General features: G+C 43.1%; 2 protein-coding genes across 2 annotated transcripts in view; one reads left to right on the top strand and one right to left on the bottom strand.

Moving 5' to 3' along the window:
- The window catches only part of WDR48 (WD repeat domain 48), a 31,252-nt gene extending 22,164 nt beyond the window's left edge, over window positions 1-9,088 (top strand). The window contains exons 16-19 of the mRNA XM_069006333.1: window positions 988-1,075; window positions 1,617-1,693; window positions 2,413-2,605; window positions 3,210-9,088. Coding sequence (XP_068862434.1) covers window positions 988-1,075; window positions 1,617-1,693; window positions 2,413-2,605; window positions 3,210-3,305 — 454 coding nt within the window. The 3' untranslated portion in view covers window positions 3,306-9,088. The remainder of the gene's footprint in view (window positions 1-987; window positions 1,076-1,616; window positions 1,694-2,412; window positions 2,606-3,209) is intronic.
- On the bottom strand, window positions 8,364-18,471 carry GORASP1 (golgi reassembly stacking protein 1). The gene is made up of 9 exons (XM_069006334.1): window positions 18,265-18,471; window positions 16,222-16,302; window positions 15,009-15,212; window positions 14,271-14,357; window positions 13,802-13,932; window positions 13,122-13,263; window positions 12,501-12,645; window positions 12,052-12,207; window positions 8,364-10,496 (listed from the first exon to the last, which is right to left on the bottom strand). The coding sequence occupies exons 1-9, from the start codon at window positions 18,325-18,327 to the stop codon at window positions 10,213-10,215; spliced, it is 1,293 nt and encodes a 430-aa protein (XP_068862435.1). The 5' UTR covers window positions 18,328-18,471; the 3' UTR covers window positions 8,364-10,212.
- Window positions 18,472-19,498: the final 1,027 nt, after the last annotated feature.

Below are 19,498 nucleotides of genomic sequence, written 5' to 3'. Positions count from 1 at the left end.
TCCTGCCAGAGATTAGGACTCAGGTTCTGTGTTGCAATGGGTGTGTACTGATTACACTTCTTTTCATTCTACATTGAAAAACCTTGCTATGATATGTGATACATCAGAGACACTTTAATAGTGCTGCAAAACAAGTGCTGAGCTTGCAAACCCTGTGAATTGTTTGATATTTACTGAGATATAGTGGATTTTAAATTTATGGGGTAGGGAATGTTTGATTTGTTGGTTTTGTTTCCCAGGCTGAACAGGTCCCAGAATGATGTAACTTTCAGTCCATAAACTGGTCAGTAAAACAGGGAAACCATTTTCAGCTTGGAAAACTGACTTTTTTACCTGCAGTATCAATGTATTTACATTGTACCTGGGGCTTAGTATCTGCCTCCATTCTGTACTAGATCTTACCTGCTACACAGCTGCTTCTCAAGAGAACACTGAAAAGACCCCATTGAAAGGAGCAAGTCATGCTTATGGGACCTAAAAGGTGGATTGCAGGACTCTGACAAAATACCTTACTGCAATTTGTAAAATTAAATGTGGCTTTTTTTGTATCATGGCGTGTGCACATTTCCTAAAATTGGTTTTATTCTTTCCTTTTAGTGAGAGCTTAGCAGATGCTTTACATGCAAAGCTCGTTTTTCCCAAGGAGAAGAGAATGGCTTTATGCCAGGTGCCTTTCCCCTTCTCCTGACAGTTCTGTACTTCAACACACAAACATAACACAATCCAGAGCAAAGTACTTTTCCAAATTTTCTGTGTCATAGCCATAGTCTCCTGAGATCCTACTCCCTGTTTCTGCTCTGGGATCTGTCTTCCCTATAGCTCCTTCTGGTCTTTACAGAAAATAAGTGATCTCTTCCCTAGTAAGTTCTTGGTGCTGACACAGTTCAAGCTGCCTGCCCATTAAAAGGGTAGGACCTCTCCTGAAAGCTTTTTAATGCAAATGACAATAACTGTTGTTACAATAAAGGTAATTTCTGTGTGTCTCAGGTTGTTATGTCGGGATTCAGGAGGTGAAACCGAATCCATGCTTCTTAATGAAACGGTGCCACAATGGGTAATTGACATCACTGTGGATGTAAGTTTTGGGTGCCTAAGTTTGGCTTTTTTTAGTTTTTTAGGATGTACTGCAATTAACTTTGCAGTGTCTGAAATGACATTTTAAATTTTTGCACTGTTTGTATTTAAAATAAGTGGTCTCAAGGTCTGTAATCAAGACCCTTCAAGATGCACCATTTTCTGATGTGTCCAGTTAAGGTATTTTTGCTCCATTTCTTTTGACATACTGTCTTAGATAAAGAATTCAAAGTCCTGTGCATAATTGGTATCCTTTTCAAGTGAGGAACAGAGAATACACTTCATATTGCTGCTGTCTTTTGATACTAATTGCCTTTGAAATAAATGATAATTTATATTCAAAAGCTAGATGATCTGTGCATCATCTAAATTGAAGTGTCTCAGGAGTATGAGTAATTTGGCTGTGGTGGGGATGTTGATTAAGAATCTCTCATGGGTTTTGATAATTAGGAGCTGAATATACTTCACATAGCAGCTGCTGCAAATAGGAGCTGATAACAGTTCATCCTAAATTAACATTTCTGAAACTTGTTTCCTTCTAGAAAAATATGCCCAAGTTCAATAAGATTCCCTTCTACCTCCAACCTCATTCATCATCAGGGGCAAAAACTCTAAAAAAGTAAGTAATGCAAATATGACTATCAATATTGAATATCAGAATTGCAGAAAAAAACCTGCAAGCTCAGGGAAAAAAGCCACCAAACCAATTCACTGATTTCCCAGAGAATTGTTTTGTGCTTGATGAATTTCTAGAAGTTCTTAGTCATTTAACAGCATTGCTCTAAAGCACTAAGTTATATCAGAATTATTTGAGAGAACTGTAGATTTCTTTTGGGTTCAACAGACAGTTGTTCAAGTTTATGCTAAGAAATGTCTTAAGAACTAACTACTGAAATGAGTATGTCTTTTGTGGTATTTAATCAGAAAACAGATGAATTTATAGATGGTTACTCTGTTCAGAACCACAGCTTTGTTTCCTGTTGCTAACAGATGAATAACTGCTTTTTGAAAGGAAAAGGGACAAAAGCTGACAGTAGGAAATGCTAACTAGTACTACCAGTCACATGAGCTGGAACTGGGAGCTGTGTAGGTTAGAAATCAATGCAGATTTTTATTTGGTCTTTTGAATATCTTAACCACTTTTCTGAGTTTTTTGCTGTGTGACTCTGGATAAATTGCCGTTATGATCATGGTATTCTGGATGATCTTGATAATTACTATTAGACAATATAAAGATGATCTCTCTGTAGTTGCATAGCTTGCTACACTAAGGTATTATGAAGATAAGAAATAGAGTTTCTCAAGTTGTTTCCTGACAAACTTCTCTAACTCCTATAGAGACCGACTGTCAGCCAGTGACATGCTTCAGGTGAGAAAAGTGATGGAACACGTGTATGAGAAAATCATCAACTTGGATAACGAGTCTCAGACAACGAGCTCCTCCAACAATGAGAAAGCAGGAGAGCAAGAAAAGGAGGAGGACATTGCTGTGCTAGCAGAGGAGAAGATTGAACTTCTGTGCCAGGACCAGGTGAGTTCCCTGTGATCAAAACCAAGGGGTGGCAGTGAATTGGTTGTGAATTTTTGAATACTGAATTTAAAATATGCTATAGAATTACTTAGTTTTAAAGGTAACAGATAATGTTTTGACATCATGTTAACTTAGTGCTGACACGAGTTTCAGACAGTTGCAGATAGGCAGGTGAAAGATTTTCCATAGTAAACCTATTTAATTTGGTCTGACATGTGACTTTTACAGGGTTACTTACTCATACTCACAAATGGACTTAATACAATTGCATGGAGTTGTATTTTTAGTGTTTCTGGAATGGTTTGAATTCTGCATTTTTAGCAGTTTTCAAAATTGGTCCAAAACCACTAATTGCCTAATAAGTGCATGAAGATGAAGTACTGAGGGGGTGGTTGTAGTCTGAAGTTAGATGTTACACTGCTAAAGTCTCTCAGTAATGCATTGGGTTCAGTTGCTAACTGAAGAATCTGAGCCTTTGCATGGTTCATCTTGGTATCAGCTCACCCCTAGGACTGTGAAAACTGGAGTGTTTGGTTTGGATGTTTTTAGAATTTCTGCAAGTGTAGCAGACTTGTGGAGTAAAAGATGACTCTTTGCTGTGCAGGTTTTGGACCCCAACATGGACCTTCGAACTGTAAAGCACTTCATCTGGAAGAGTGGCGGGGACCTGACACTTCACTACCGCCAGAAATCGACGTGAGGGCAGCACAGACCCAGAGGGGTCATTATTTACTTGACCATACTGTGCTGGTTCCAAGAGTAGTTCTAGAGAAACCCACTGAACCCCTAAGGTAGATGAGACTTCTAATGCCTCAGTATGGATGGGAAGTAAACATTTAATTGAAGTGACTAATAGACCTGTAATATAGAGGAAAAAAAATCTATATGACTTAAACTAAAGTCTGTCCTAGTCTCAGTCAATGAGATGGGAGGTCCCTGAGTGGTTCGTGTTGTGTGAGGTGTACAGAGAGTGGATGATAACCCAGTGCAGACTTTTGCTTCTTCCTTTTTGTTTTTGTTTTTTTTTTTTCCAGAAGATAATCCCCTCATCTTGCTCATGCTCAGTATCAAACTGGTTTGTCCATATTAGTCACTGTTCACAATGTAATTAAGAACTTCACACAAGGTATTTTTAATACATTCCATTCATAAAGTTCCAGCAATGATTCCTCATGGGTTATTTAAGCATTTCTACCACTAGAAGAAATTTGGGAAAGAAAACACCAGAAAATAGGTATTGCATACCTGAATGAATGGGCCCATTTAATTGCAAGCCAAGGGTTAACATGATAGTTGTTTTAATTGCTTTAGAGAGCTGTTGACATGCAAATAAGAACACTAGAAAAATATCAGAGCAGGGTGAGTCCAGTGATGCTGTGCATCATAATAGAGTGAACGTGCTTTGCAGCAACTTAGATATTTTTTTCTAAATATATATAACTACTGCCTGCACTGTCCTAGGTGTTCTAAAGACACACTAGTCTAATTTTTAGTAACTGTGCTCCAAAAGTATGTGACATTTTGTTAAAACTTCGAACCATTCTGAATATAACTTCAGATGTTTAATGTTAAACTTTAGAAACTTCTCGGCAGATTTCATATTCATGAGATAAAAATACTGATTCTTCTTTTCCGAGGTTTTATATGCAGTTGTTCTTTTGTTAGAGATTTATGCAGATCTTGTTTTCACTGCTGTTTCTAAAAATCTGTGACTGTCATAGGCTCATGGTAATCTTTTATAGAAGTTTAACTTATTGGGGGGAGGGAGGGGAAGGGCCTTTCAGCTTTTTGTGAGAAAATGTGGGGATATCCCAGAAAACCATTTGTAGCCAGAGCAAATTACAAATCCTCGTAGAGAAATGGTGTAGAAATGACTCTTGTCTGAAGCAGAAGCACAAGTGCCTTCAAGGGGCAGTATATTATTGGAGTTTCTTCAGGAGACACATGCTCTTGCCCTTCCTGTGTCTTGTGATCAAGATTTAGGTTGAGGCCTAAGGGAAATCCCAATAAATTATATTACTGGGATTGTATTGGTCAGACAAAAAGTAAAATATTTTTCATCATGTTTTATTTGAAAAAATAGTCAAAATATAGTCAAATAGTCAAAGCAGTCATTCCCTTCTGCACTTTTAACCCAGCAAAACAAGCTCATTGCTTAGGCAAAACCATGGTTCAGAATTAAGCTAGCATGTCTTTTCCCCTGTCTTTTGAGAGTCAGTTTCAGTTCTTTATCCCCATTTCTGTGTATGCTTAGTTTGACACACTTGTGCTTTAACTGCACATTTTTAGTGCTATTTGTGAATTAAATGGTTAAACAGAACTGTAACTTTTATTGGTAAATTGTCCTGACTTGTATTTATTAATAGCAAGGGTCTCTGTCTGTTCCACTAGGCACTGTTTGGGTTATGTTTTGTTTCCTGGTTGTCTTCCTGTCCTATTGTATACATTGGAGTTGCTCACAGTAATTTTTTGTTTGAAATCAGCCAAGGTTGTAATTTTCCTTCTGCTTTTTCTTTCTAACCATCCCAAAACACAGTAACAGGAAAGTTTTTAATGGAAGAGTCTGCAATGCCAGAAGGGTAAATGATGTTTCACAGTTGTATAGAATAAAAGGCTTTAGTTAAAATGTTTTCAAGTTGTTTTGTGTACTAGATGAATTGTGCAATTTTGGAGCTTGGATAGTTGCTGTTGAATGTAACAAAGGGCTTCAAGTGTTTTGAAGCCTCAAGTAATGCAATAGCTGAAGAAATGGCAGTGCCTTTGCAGAATCCTGTGGAGATAATCTTGTAATGGGGTTGGATATAAGAATTTCTGAGGTGAGCAGACTTTCAGGTGTGAGCTCTGAGTCCTGTTGAAGGGAGACTGTCACACAGGCATTGCTACTTTGTACATTTGAAAGTATTTTGTGCTAACCAGTGACTTGTGTCAGTTGCTGCTGAGCTGTCTGGGTGTGGAAAGGTCGTAAGAGGTACATGGGAAACCAGGCTGGGTTTCCTGATGCTGAAAATGCCAGAGCAGAATGCTCAGAGCTTTTTCTGTGGGAGTTGTCAACTGAGTTGCTCTCTGAGGACACAGAAATTTAGTGCCCAAATGTGCTCCTAGAGATTCCCAGCTCTGACTTAGATGGAGTATAAAGTGAGAGAAGGGTTTGCTTGCTACTACCTTTTAAATTGTCACTTTTTCTGGGGTTGTACTGTCTGTAAGAGTCCTGAAGGCAGGTGGAGGGCATTGAATTAATATGAGGGGCACAGCTCCTGGGACAGAGTTTCAGTTTGCCAGAATCATAGGAAAGGCTGAGGATTTGTAGAAGTTATTTAATTTCCAGGTTCGTAATAGGAAGGAGTTGTGAATCTAGTGTTTAGTAATGCAGCCTGTCTCCCAGAAAAGCATTTAAATTGTGTATGACAGGTGATTTTTTATTCTCTTTGGAGGGGGTGGGGCTGAGAACAGGAGAGCTCGGCTCAGTACTTGTAGCTGAACTGCAAGTATCATTTTAGGATGAGAGGAACTGCTTGAAGGATTTAGCAGTAACTTTAAGAAACACTGACAAAATATTCAAAATAAGCCCTAGGCAGAGAGGTTGTGGACTCCCCATCCCTGGAAGTGTTCAAGGCCAGGCTGGATGAGGCTCTGAGCAACCTGGTCCAGTGGAAAGTATCCCTGCCCATGGGAGGGTGTTGGGACTGGATGAGCTTTATTGTAGAATCATAAATGGTTTGGGTTGGAAGGGACCTTAATGTAGGTCTACCTCTTGGTCATGGGGTTTATTAGTTGGATTGTCCAAGTATTCCCCAGGAGAGGGGTAGCCAGGGACTTGGCAGGGCATTTACTGGTATAGAGACATTACACCAAGGTATTATTTTTCCTTTTACAGAGGTCTTGTTTGTTTCTAACTTTATCCCTAGAAATGTATTTAACTTGACATTCAGAATCAATCTTTAAGCACATGGTCTTACACTGTGGATATGCTGCTGACTCCTGAACAGCCAGGTAGAGTCACCTCCCAGCTGGCTAACAGAGCTGTTGGGAGCACACACACACTTAAATATCAAGAAAGTGGTTGACTGAAATAGCTTCCTGTACTATGGTGGAGGTTTTCCTGTACAGAGCTGTGCAAACCCCATGCAGAGCAGAGGTGCTGATTAGAGACTGGGTGGGACATGCCCAATCTCTCTCAAAGATACCATGCCACTATTCTAACCATCTTTTTCAGGGCATTCTGAATGCTTAGTTACATACTGCAGCTTAGAAATACAACTTAAAGCAGTTGAAATTCTGTTACAGCAGAAGCAATGCCAATTAGTGTTTGCTTAAGGCAAAAGCCAAGGAGGAGGTTGTGTGGGCAGCAGTGGCAGTGCCCAGGAAATGGAACATATTTACACAGTCAAATCAATGCAATGAGTAACCCGTAGCTGCTTTCTTTAAAGAGCCTATTCTTGTGTAACTGCTTGGAGGTGAAAATACTTGCCCAGTTTTGGGGGAAGATGGAAAGTGCACGTGGAGGTACACAAGCCCACCAGTACATGAGTGGTGTGACCTCTGCTCAGCATTGCAGAGATCCATTTTCCTGCAGCATTTCTGAGTTACAGCTCAGAAGTTCAGCCAAGAGTGACAGCATGGGTGAGCAGCCTCTGCACAGAGCGTGGAGCAGTACAGCAGGAGGTTCAGTAGATTGTCAAGCCTGCTGTGAAAGTTTAAGAGGGAAAATTAAGTCATCATTGCCTGAATTTGGTGTTTTAATAGTTCTTACCAGTAGGTGTTAAAGACAATAAATACATCCTTTTACTCATTTAAGTTCAGCCAGAATTATTTCAGCATCCAAACTGCTGTTAATAATGAGATTTGCATGTTTATCTCTAGGCTTGGGGGTTTACAATCATTCCTAGTACAGGGTTCTGCTGTATGCAAAGTTCCCATGGATCAAGTTAGCCTCACTTGGGGCAGGGCTTGGCCAGGTTTCTGTGGCCGTTGTTGAGCAGAGGTTTGATTACCCGGGTGGGAGGAGGTTCCGTGGCTCCAAAGGCCCCTCGTGGCACAGCCCCATCAGCCCTGGGTGCTGTGGCACTGGCAGGAGTACAGCTCAGCAGAGATGGGCTTTGCCTAATCCTCACTCTAATACTTGAGCTGCTGGGAGCCTCTGTGGGTTTAACGTCTGCCAGACCCGTGTCCTCAGGCTCAGCTGTTAATTTGAGGGAGCAGCTCAGGGCTGGAAGCTCATCCTGTTGTGTCTGGCCATACAAACCACCGTGGTGCTATAATGTCCAAGGTGACCTCCCCCTCCCTTTGTTTTACCCTTCTCCTGATGCTGCCCAGATAATCCTTCTTGTGTCTGCAGAAGAGCTGCTGCTGTCAGGTTTAGAGATGCCCTCAAAGTTTAGAGAGTGAGAGAAAGGTCCCATCCAGCTCCTGCTTACCTGGAAACAGATGTTTGGGACAGCACTGGGATTGAGCGGCTGTTTGGTTTTGGCTCTGAATCCAGCCACCCTCAGGTGCTTCTCCTCTTTCTTTTATGTTTTGAAACTAAAATTCCCATCACTCACAAGAGTGGGCTTTCTGGGCTGCAGCTGTGAGGGAGTATCCAAACTGGCAAGAGAAAAGAAATTTGACCGGGAGGTCTAACTCTTCACCTCATTTAGCATCTGAATGATCAGGTTTCAGGTTTGGAGAGAAACATCCCCCTGCTCAAGGTTTAACTCCTTGGTTTTCCAAACCCCTTCCCAGAGCCAGTTAACACACAGAGGCTGTGCACAGACTGAAGTAAGTTTAAGCCATTTATTATGGTGACATTTGAAATTTAGCATGAGTTTTGACATTCCCTGATCTCAGATTTCTAACAGCTGTTTGGGGTACAGAGTCACTTAAATGAGCTATTACCCTCTCATAGCCATTTTTGAGAAAGGTGTAAGACTAGAAACAGTCCTAAATAAACAACATGAATAAAAAACCACCTAGGTGTCTTCAGGCATCAGGCTCCAAGATCAAACAAACTTAGGACTAGTTTAAATTACATTTAATTTTAGTGTTTGGCTGTTCACCCTTTTAACAGTCAGCTGGGGGAACAAAAGAGGAAATTTATTTTAGCAATACAGGAAATAAAATTGGGTCACAATTAACAGACCCTTTAGCAGACTAGAATCCACTGTCAATTCTACTGCCTTTAGTTAGAGCTTAATACATTCTCTGAAGCAACAGGTACTTCGACAGTCCTGTTCAGAACTACTGTACTTGCAGTATTTCAGACTAACAACAGATCTTTCAGACTAACAACAGATCAAGGACACATTTTTTGTCAGGGTGGACTCATCTGAAGCCCTCGTGTGCGGTAACTTTGCCCACACCCTTTGGCTGAAGCTGAGCTGTCACAGGCAAATCTGGGGGATCTGGAGTCCCATCCCTGCATCGGTACCAGATTTCAGCCCAGGCAGCTGTCACTGATCTGCACAGTGCAGAAACACAGCAGGAGCCACGGCAGGGAAAAGGCAATCAGGCAATATTGTGCTAAACACCCCTCAGCCTTGTACCCCAGTCTCTTAATTTACTACAGATTTTCACCACAGTATCTGAATTATTCCCTATCATCAGCTTTGAAGTTCCATGCTAAATCACTGCCCTGAGGGTTATAAAACCACCCATGTCTTCCATTGTTCATGTTTGCCATTACATTCAGAAGCCATTTGGACACAAGTGCAAACAAAAAAAGCTACAATAGCCAATTTCTGATGCTGCACAACAGCCCCATGTCTTAAACTTACAGTGATTTGTATAAAAATAGTCATGAGTAAATAGAAAAGCACAAGCAAAAGAAAGCTATTTCTCAGTCACTACAACAGCCAAGACATTCAGTCTTCACCAAGAAGGTTCATCACCCCAACGTTAAAATCATCATTTGTTTCAAGTAACCATCATCATTCCCTCCCCCCTCATTGTTTATTTAACTGCGAGGCCATCACACCTGGTCCACTTCAAGAGCAGTGAATGACAGGACCCACCACCATGGCTTCATCCCATTTGGGGCTGCAACTTCCAACCCCTGCTGGAATAGGTGTGGAGGAGGTACACGAGTAACTGTTAGAGAGAAGGGACTTAAACCAAGAACAGTAACAGTCTGCAGAGTAGTAAGTAGGAATAAAAGTATCTTAGTGTCAAGAAAGGCCTTGCAAGTCACCAGAACAGTCTAACCAAGGTGTACCATTAGAAAAGCTTTCTAACAAATCCAAACTATAATTTTTTTTTTTTAATGCCATCAAACACACTGATAAAAATCATCACCAAGTGTCACTGTTCAGGCACAGTGCCTTCGTAAATACATTCAGGAGCACTTGTAGGCAAATGTGAATTCCAGAACTTGATGTTCTGCCAGTGTCCACCTTGTTTCTGCATCAATTTCTCCCTTGATCTGGTAACTTTGGACAGCATTCAAAATTCTGAACATAGATCCATTAAACAGTGATTGGAAAAGACAACAGGATATGTACTTCATGTGATTTCTTTTCTAGTGTTGTCTACACTAACAAAATAGAGTAACTGTAATTCTTTCAAGATCAAAAAATATTCCAAGCTGTAGCAGTGCAGCATTCAGCAGTCTGTAAACAGCAGCAGGGTCCATTTCACACAGGATCTTGTGCAGCTGCTTCTGCTTTCTGCTCACTTGCTGCTTCATCCTCTGGTGTCTCTGGAGCAGTGGTTAATGAGCTCTCAGTGCTGTTCACAAGCAGCTTGGATTCCTGGTTATCAGCATCAGTTCCTAGTGTTGCTTTTGAAGAAATGTTGTGAGGAAGATCAAGAGAAGGTAAAGATGGAATTGAAGGCAGGAGGTCATCCAGTGTGGGCTGCTTGCCTGATCCTTCAGGATATGGGGTTACACCTTCAATGTCCAATGTTGAGGCATTTTCTGGGAAATGGAGATAAGTTTGTAAAAAAAAGTATCAGGCTAACAGACAGTGCCTCTGGTTACCCTACATCTAGAAAAATCAGTATGATTGAGACTCCTCATACAGGACATGAACAGATTCACAACTGTCAAACACCTGCTCTCCCCAAATCCAGAAAATCCGATGCTGCACAGAGGTTTTAAAAGAACACAAACCCTTTGCTCTGCTGTGTTCTTGCCCCTTTTGTTATTTTGTGTTTTAACTTTACAGTCACCCCACCTTTTAGAAGGGAAAGGTGTACACCATGTGAAAGTACTTTTTACTTTTTTTAAATAGAAGAATGTATTGGGTTTGCATGGCCAGGCTTTGGTAGTGGGGGGCTCCAGGGGTGGCTTCAGTGAGGAGCTGCCAGAAGCTTCCCCTGTGTCCAGTGGAGCCAAGGCCAGGGAGCTTCATGGCTGAACCCATCAGTGTCTGTGGCAGCACCTCTGGGATAATGTATTTAAGAAGGGGGGGAAATTGGACTGCAAAACAGCAGCCAGAGGGAGGAATGAGAATATGCAAGAGGAAAAACTCTGCATAGCCCACAGTCAGTGCAGAAGGAGGGGCAGGAAGCACCCCAGGCATCAGAGCAGATTCCCCTACAGCCCAGGGAAAGGCAGCTGTGCCCCTGCAGCCCATGGGGGAGCCCATGCTGGAGCAGGGGATGCCCAAAGGAGGCTGTGACCTCATGGGAAGCCTGTTCTGGAGCAGGATCCTGGCAGGACCTGTGGCCTCATGTGGGACCCAGTCTGTTCCTGGAGGACTGAGCCGGTGGAAGGCACCCGTTCTGGAGCAGGGGGAGAGTGTGAGGAGTGCCCATCCTTAGGAGGAGGGAACAGCAGAGATGTGGGATGAGCTGACTGCAGCCCCCATTCCCAATACCCCTGGCACCTCTGCCAGGAGGAGATGGAAAACTGAGTAAAGCAGAGCCTGGGAAGAAGGGGGGGCGTGGAGCAGAAGGTGTTTTTAAGATTTCAGATTATTTCTCATTATCCTGCTCTAGTTTGAATGGTAATGAATTAAATTTCCCCAAGTTGAGTTTGTTCTGCCTGTGACAATAACTGGTGAGGGATCTCTCCCTGCCCTTATCTTGACCCATGAGCCTTTGCTGGATTTTCTCTTCCCTGCCCAGCTGAGGAGGGGAGTGACAGATTGACTTGCAGAGCATCTGGTGTCCAGCCAGGGTCAGCCCACCACAAAAAGGTACTATTGAGATGACTGCAATTTTGTTTTCCTTTTACAACTGTGAATTTGCACTGATTTTAGAAATACCTGCTTTTAAAAGGGTCAGTTTAACCTGGATCAATCAGCATTTTCATTTAAAGAGTCCCACATTCTATAAACTTAAGGAAAAGTGCATTAGATTTTTCCATTTCTAAACCTGATATCTGCTACTTTTTCCATCTTGCTTTTGCCATTCTTTCTGATTTTTATTAAAATTTGCCTATTTCCAAGAAGTGGGATGATGTTAAGCAAGCATGAGTTGGTGCCATTCCAGAAATAAGATCTAAAGGAAATCTTGAGTGCACTTACCTAAATAAGCAGAGGCTTCACTATTTGACATTAATGTTTCAGGGCCTACAGAAGCAGCTGCTGCTGGCACATTGAAGGAGGCAGATGGTGACAGGTTGGACACTTCTGTTAAGCTTGTCAGCTCAGAAACTGAAATTCCAGACATATCTAGAAATCCTGGAAGAGAAAGCAAATATCAGTTAGATACAACCCAAAATTCTAGATTCAAAAGGACATGTTATATCCAGACTGAAGTCAGTGAAGTCCCCTTCCCACTAAATGCAAATAAACTTAATTTATGTGGTACCCAAATTCTCCAGCTCTGAAATCCAGGGAAGTCAAAAACTTCAAGGAAAACTACCACCAGTACTCAGAGTTCTGAATTTAAATCTCCAGCTTGTTTAAGACCATATTAGTTTCTTTAGATGTCCTCTAAAGAATTTGTGAAAAAAGCACCCAAGAAAACATACCTGGATCCATAACTCTCTGGAGAGGGGGAGGAGGAGAAAGGGAGCTTTCTGGTGAATAACCACTTATTTCTTGATCTGTGGCATGATCCAAGTTCATAACTGTTTCAGAGCTGTCATTCTGAGAGGCAGCTGCCAATAATGGAGTCTGGAATAAGATAGTAAGAAGGAAAAACATCTTTTTACATCAGAAGTTTCACCTGAAGCCAACCTTCCCAAGAAAGCATCCTGCCTGTCTCCATATAAACCAGATCAGAGAGAAGCTGTGATGCTGAAAGTCAAACACCAATTAGGATATGTTCCAGTTCAGCCCTTTAAAGCCAGTCTCTTCTCAGAACTTGGTTCTTGGAGGTGTTCCAACATGATCCTCATTGACTGGCACAGCTGTAGGATGCAAGACTGGAAAATAGGGAGAGAATATCTGGCAAAAACTTTTATCAGCCACCAGTGGTGATCTGGTACCTGCTCAGCAGCATCAGCTCTCATTTTCCCTTTACCCAACTCCATTTCATTCAAGCAAAATTGAATGCTGTATTAAAATACACTATTACCAATGTCCCAAAAAGCAGAAAATTTTGAAACTCTAGAGAACATGGCAGAGATAGGAATTTATTTCTTTCCTACCTCTGTGTAACCATTAGTGGATGGCACAGGAGTTCCAGCTTCTGGCGAGGGTGAGGGTGATTTGCTTTCTGGCTTTTTCTTTGATGTTATGGACTGTGTTGGAATTCTGTGCAAATAGCCATATCCAATACCACATCCTAAACTGTACAAGAGAAGTAAAATGACATAAAAAGGTGCTCTTAACAAAGCTAATATTTTTAATTTTGACTCTTTTAAACAAGAAGAGTTTGTGTCTTTTATCTACAGCAGGAAATACCTCCCTGCAAGAATTTCCTCTTAGAGCACAGAAGGAACACTCTGCCATCAACTTTTAGACATGCACAGCTTAGCTTTCAGTGAATTATTTTATATCTCTACAAAATATTTAACCTGACCTGATGTGGGCTTTGTTCTTGCTTTAGCTCAGTGTTTTGACTATGAGAATGCAGATAATGAATCTGCTAATGGGGAAATCAACATAGAGGTTTTGCCATTTGATTCAACTCGAAAAGGATTAGATCCAGAATGTGCCCAATTCCTAGTTCTAAGCTAATTTTTTTATGAAAAGATTAACAGTTTTATGTGACAAGTGTGAGGAAACAGGGCTTAAATCAGAAACACCAAAAATTTATAGCAGTAATACTCCTAACAGGAGCTTATTTACAGCAAGTGTGTAACCTGTCATCAACAGAGATCAGTACCTTCCTTCTCCACCCCAAGCTCCATTGGGAGTCACAACTACCTCTCGGATGGAATCTGCTTCAGTGTTATAAACCATCAGCTTCAGCGGCTTCCCCTCATGGGATTCAATCAGGGAAAAGAAATCCTCTGACTAGGAAAAAAATAAAAGAAAGTAGTGGTTAATAAACCCAAATGTGCAAGTCAGCATTTTACATAGTTATTTACTCAATGTGAGATATTAAACACCCAGAGACAGAAAAATCACCAATGTAGTTTCATCTTTAGTGGCAACTTCTTTTTATTGTCACACTAAAAAGAAAGATAATGTTTACCTTAACAATAAAGCTTCTGTCATAAAATCAACCTTCCAAAATCCCCCAACACCATCCCCATACATTTGATTAGATTTATAAAAAACCAAATCCTACAACATATGCTTGGCAGGCACAAAGATAATCACTCCCCACTGGAAAGGAACATGCACCCTACCTCCTGGAGAATCTGATCAGATCCAACAACGTAGTCAGTGTATGGCTGGAGACCAGCCAGAGCTGCAGGAGATGAAGGCTCAACGTCCTGTGAAAGAATGACACGAGTCATCTGCATCCACAGCAGGATGAACTACCAAGATCCAAAAGAAAAGCTAACTTCCAGAGCAAAGAAGGAAAGAACATTTTGTTAATGGGATAAAAAAGTTCTTGAATAGTCTACACCTGTGTGTGATATCCTGTAAAACATGCTGAGTAAGAAAGATGAGGATGCTACCAATTTAAAATAACATCCTCTGAAGATGTTGAGAAATTGCATCTACTTAAACAACCAGAAACATAAACATTCTTTCCTATTCAGTTCTACTCTGACAGCTATTTTGTGGTGCTTTTTGTAACATTAGTATTAATTTAATGAAGTTTAGCCAATACAGAGACACCAATCAGGCCGGAATCTTTTTGCTTTTGCCATTGATTCTTCAACATAAAATGAAAAAACCCTTCCCACCTACACTGTTTGGTCCAGTTGGGATGGAGTTATTTTTGTCACTGTCACTGGCAGCACTAACACCACCCACTCCTTGTCCCTACTCAAATAGCTCAGACAAACCTTCAGGACTGTGTTCCCTTCCTGTGTGTGACTGCAGCACTGTACCTTACATAACAGCTACTGCTAAACATCACAGTGTAAAACAAGGTTACATGAACAGTAACGAGCCACCCAAGAACTCCTCCTCACCAGAACATGCCAGACGTGTTCATTGGCTCCCTGGAAGCTGCAGAACCTCACACTGGCTCCAAGGAGGCCTTGTCCTCCCCACATGTTACTGGGGACCACCTCCACCTCTCGTATTTTCATTGTTTTGATGTTATACACCTCCAGCTTCACTGCTTTCTCAGCATTTGCCTTCAGCAGGTCTTTCAACATATTGTTTTCCTTGTTCTGTAGAGCAGAGATACAGGACTAGCATTATTTCCAATTGCACCTGTAACACGTCACATCTGTGGCAGAATTTGAATACAAAGAACCAAAAGCATCAACGTTTAGGTTCTGTGGTTCACAAACACAGTTCCATTTTCTTTTACTAGAAAGCAGTCATTTCTGTCAACACACGTCCCTTTCCATAAATACTTCCTAATATTCCATTTCATCACTGGCATTCCTGTCCTTCACAACTGCTATTAAATAATACCAGCAGTATCAGATGCCAACTGTGTAGTCTAACAATGAGCAGCAACATTTCACTTCATGTCTCTGAGCCCCATCCCTCTTCAACAGCCCTTCAAAGTCACTGCAAACTGACTGTGAAATAATATCTTTATTTTTGTCATGTTAGAAGATTAAATGATCTTCCAAATCTGCCCTTATAATGATCACTTCCAAAAAAGGTATCTCCACTCATAAAACCCAGACAAACTTAATGAATTCAGCTGGTATGTGGTTAGGGTGGAGCATACCAGGCAAAGCTTTGAGCCTTTTAAATAAAGAAACAAAACCCCAACCAAAACCAAAAAAAACCCATCAAACCAAAACTCAACTCTTCTCTCATAACCCAACACACAGGAACTGTGTTCTTGGTCTCAAAAGTATGATTCTTTTTCATGTTTTATCAAATGTTGAAACAAGTTTGTTTAAACAAATGTTGAGCTCTGATTATTGACTCACCAGTTCAGTATTCACCTTGTGGTAGAAAGTATCTATGAACGAGCAATAACAAACACTGTGTTAACCTGTTAAGAAGTTAAGGTGAGTAAAGGCATAAACAAAACCTTTTCCTCAAATTTGGATCTAGCCCAAGAGACTTTGAACACCTGCAAGTTTTACTCTACTTTTAACCTCCAATGTGAAAAGTTTCTCTACTTGTGACAGTTTTGGGTTTTACCTTTCATCACTACCACGCCCACATTTCATGCAGGGTGGAAAAAAACAACACTGAAATCATGAGACTTACAAGCCTCGTGTGTCCTATGGCAATGATGAAATCAAAGAAAGGTTCCAGTCCTCCTTGTTGGGCTGGGGAGTTTTCTTGAACCTGCAGAACATACATTTTATCGTTACTCTACATTGATCTCCAGTTACGTAAGTGAAAGTGTTAATCTTTCCACTTGATTCAATATTTACTTTTGACTTGAGCCAGAGATAAGGCACCAAATGACTGCCCTCAAGAAGCAGTCCATAATTAGGACCTCACTTTTATAAAACTATGAACAACAGATGTCCAAATCAAGCTGTAAAAAGCAGGTTTTGAACCCCGTATCAGACACAAATGTTGTGATTCAGAGTTCACAGCCTGGAATTATTAAATACTGAATGCTTTGGAGAAAGGCTTGGTTTTCAATGTGCTGCTTCAGGATTTTCTTCCTTGATTCTAAAAACCTCAGCACAGTGAGAGTCCCCACTTGCATCAGAGCCATTTTTCCATGAACACAACTGACAGATGGGTTCCCACATTTCGAGTCCATTGGAACAGGAACACTTACACAAGAGCACTTACAAACACATGCCTGCTCACAAGTTCTGGTCAAGAAAACTGCCACCACTTACAAAAGATTCCTATGAAATCAGAGTTGGGACATCTCAATTTCATTATAACCAAAGTTGTCGTAGGAGAGATGTCATAAATATAGAGAATACTCATTAAAACACATTCATACCAGGAAAAACCCCACCAAGAGTTCACAGATTACATGAGAGTCCACCCACTTCGAGGTAAACCGACAAAGCAAGATGGTGTTAGGGAATCACTGCAAACCTACTGACAGTTTGCTCTTAACTTCACTTTTTGTTAACTCAGCAGCCCTTAACCTTGGATATATTTGACTCCTGAGGGCTACCTCACAGTTTAAGCACAAAATTACAACCCATGCATCACCTAAAGGAAGTTCATTGATACATCTTATATTTGGTCTGCTCTTACCAAAATGCTAAATATGTACTTTTACTTTTTTTTTAACAGATAAAGTTGTATTGGTATTGGGGCTTTTGCTGGCAGAACTGTCTATAAAAGTTATAAAATATATTTAATAGTATAGTTACTTCAGCAAAACCTCCTAAAGCAAAAATAAGAATAAAAATCATGCTTTATTACTAAACAGTCAAAACTGAGCGCTGTAACCACAGCTGGAGTAGAAGTATAAACTTTTATCACAACCCCGAACTGCATCAAAAGCAAACAGGCAGCTTTGTACTGATGCTGAGAAACACAAAATGCAGATGAAGTGGAAAGCAGCACGTGGCAGTAAAGCTCCCATTCTTATTCCAGGGGGGGAAAATACCCACGAAAAGAAACGATAACTCATGCAACAGCTGTTATCAGCAACAGCTCTGCCCATCCTTAAACTTCCAGATACGCATTTACACCACTGTACGTGCAGGGAATCTGCTAAAGAGAGCAAACTTGCATCTACATCTGGGAGAGGCAGCCACGGAGGAAAACACCGCTGGAGTGGGAATTAACCCCCTAACAAGAAGCTGTGAAGATCAACAGAGAAGGGCGTAGGGAAAGGAAGGGAGCAGGGAGGGAAGAAGGGGAATAGGTAGAGAGAAGAACAGGGAGAGACGGAGAAGAGCAGAAAGAGAGAACAGGGAGAGATGGAGGGGAGCAGAAAGAGAAGGGGCACCGGGAGGGGAGCAGGGAGAAAAGGAGGGGAGCAGGGAGGGAAGAAGGGCTGTTCTACTCTTAAACTACTTCCAGATCCCCGAGAGCAGCCCTACAGGCTCCCCCGGGCTGTTCGGCACTCAAGTCCCGGCCTCGAGCCCGCTGCAGCCGCCGGGATGGGCACCCGCTGGTACCGGGAGCGGCGCGGCCGCCCCGCCCCTGCCGGCGTGGCAGCTCCGGGAAGGAGCCAACAGGTGGGAGCCAGGGCGGCCCAGCCAGCACGGGCGGGATGCGGGAGCGAAGCCCCGCCGGACCCGCCTCGGCGCCCGCCACCGCTCGCAGCCCTCCCGCCTCCCTCTCGCCCTCTCCCCGCGGGCCCGGTGCCGGCCGCCTCACCCCGTGCACGTGGAAGCCCTCGGCGCCGCCGCCGGGGCCCTCGGAGCTGGATCCCAGCCCCATGGCGGCCGCCCCGCCGGGACCCGAGCGGACCCGAGCGGACCCGGCCCTCAGGCGGCGCCGGCCCCGAGCATCGCCCTCACGCCGCTCCCGCAGGCCCGAGCAGCGGAGCACCGAGCGCAGCGCCGGGACACAGCGGAGCGATGTGGGAGCGCGGCTCGGCTCCGCGCCCTGGCGCGTGACCGGCGGGGAACGCCCCCTAGCGACGGGGGCGGGGCGGGAGAAGCGAGGCGTTGCTGCGGGGGGCGGAAGGGGGCGGGGCCATAGAGGGGGCGGGGCCATAGAGGGGGCGGGGCCATGGGGGGCGGGGCCGTGGAGGGGCGGGGTCAGCGCTGAGGGGCGGGGTCAGCGCTGAGGGGCGGGGTCAGCGCTGAGGGGCGGGGTCAGCGCTGAGGGGCGGGGTCAGCGCTGAGGGGCGGGGTCAGCGCTGGGGCGGGGGCGGGGCGAGGGGCGGGGTCAGTGTTGAGGGGCGGGGTCAGCGCTGAGGGGGCGGGGTCAGCGCTGAGGGGGCGGGGTCAGAGCTGGGGTGGGGTCGGGGCGAGGGGCGGGGCCAGAGCTGAATTCCCGAAAATCGCTGAAGCACGGGATTATTCCGGTTGGAGAAGAGCTCTGGGATCACTGAATCCAGCCTCTCAACGAGCACCACCGTGGCGACAGACCATGGCACTGAGTGCCTGTGGCTGTTGGGGCGGTCACGACACACACGGACAGCGCCTCTTTCAGGGGCCAGAAAGCCCTTTATTAAACAAAGCAGCCTCTTTTATACACCTTTTGTATGTTACTATTCGTGTTACAGATTCACTGGCTGCTAAACTACTACAATAGACTCATTGGCTGTTATTAACTACAGCATACATACCACGGCTACCTATGGCATGAGCATTCAGAAAAACAACAGGCTGCTGTTTTTCTCCTTCTATTGTTTAAATGTCATGCTTCTGTTGGTACTACATTCTCATGGGTAAAAACTAATTGTTTTTCTTCTCGTGGACTTTTCTTACAGTCCTTCTCTAGCCGAAGTAACAGGCCTGAGCCATCATTTTCCAAAGGCAACAAGGCCTTCATTTTATAAGGTTTTACTTAAATGCCACATGTGCCACATCCAGTCTTCCCTCAGACACCTCCAGGGATGGTGGCTCCACCACCTCCCTGGGCAGCCCATTACAATATCTAA

Source organism: Aphelocoma coerulescens, chromosome 2 (genome assembly GCF_041296385.1).
Source record: "Aphelocoma coerulescens isolate FSJ_1873_10779 chromosome 2, UR_Acoe_1.0, whole genome shotgun sequence".
Classification (NCBI taxonomy): domain Eukaryota; kingdom Metazoa; phylum Chordata; class Aves; order Passeriformes; family Corvidae; genus Aphelocoma; species Aphelocoma coerulescens.
This window is presented reverse-complemented; position numbering and strand designations above follow the sequence as displayed.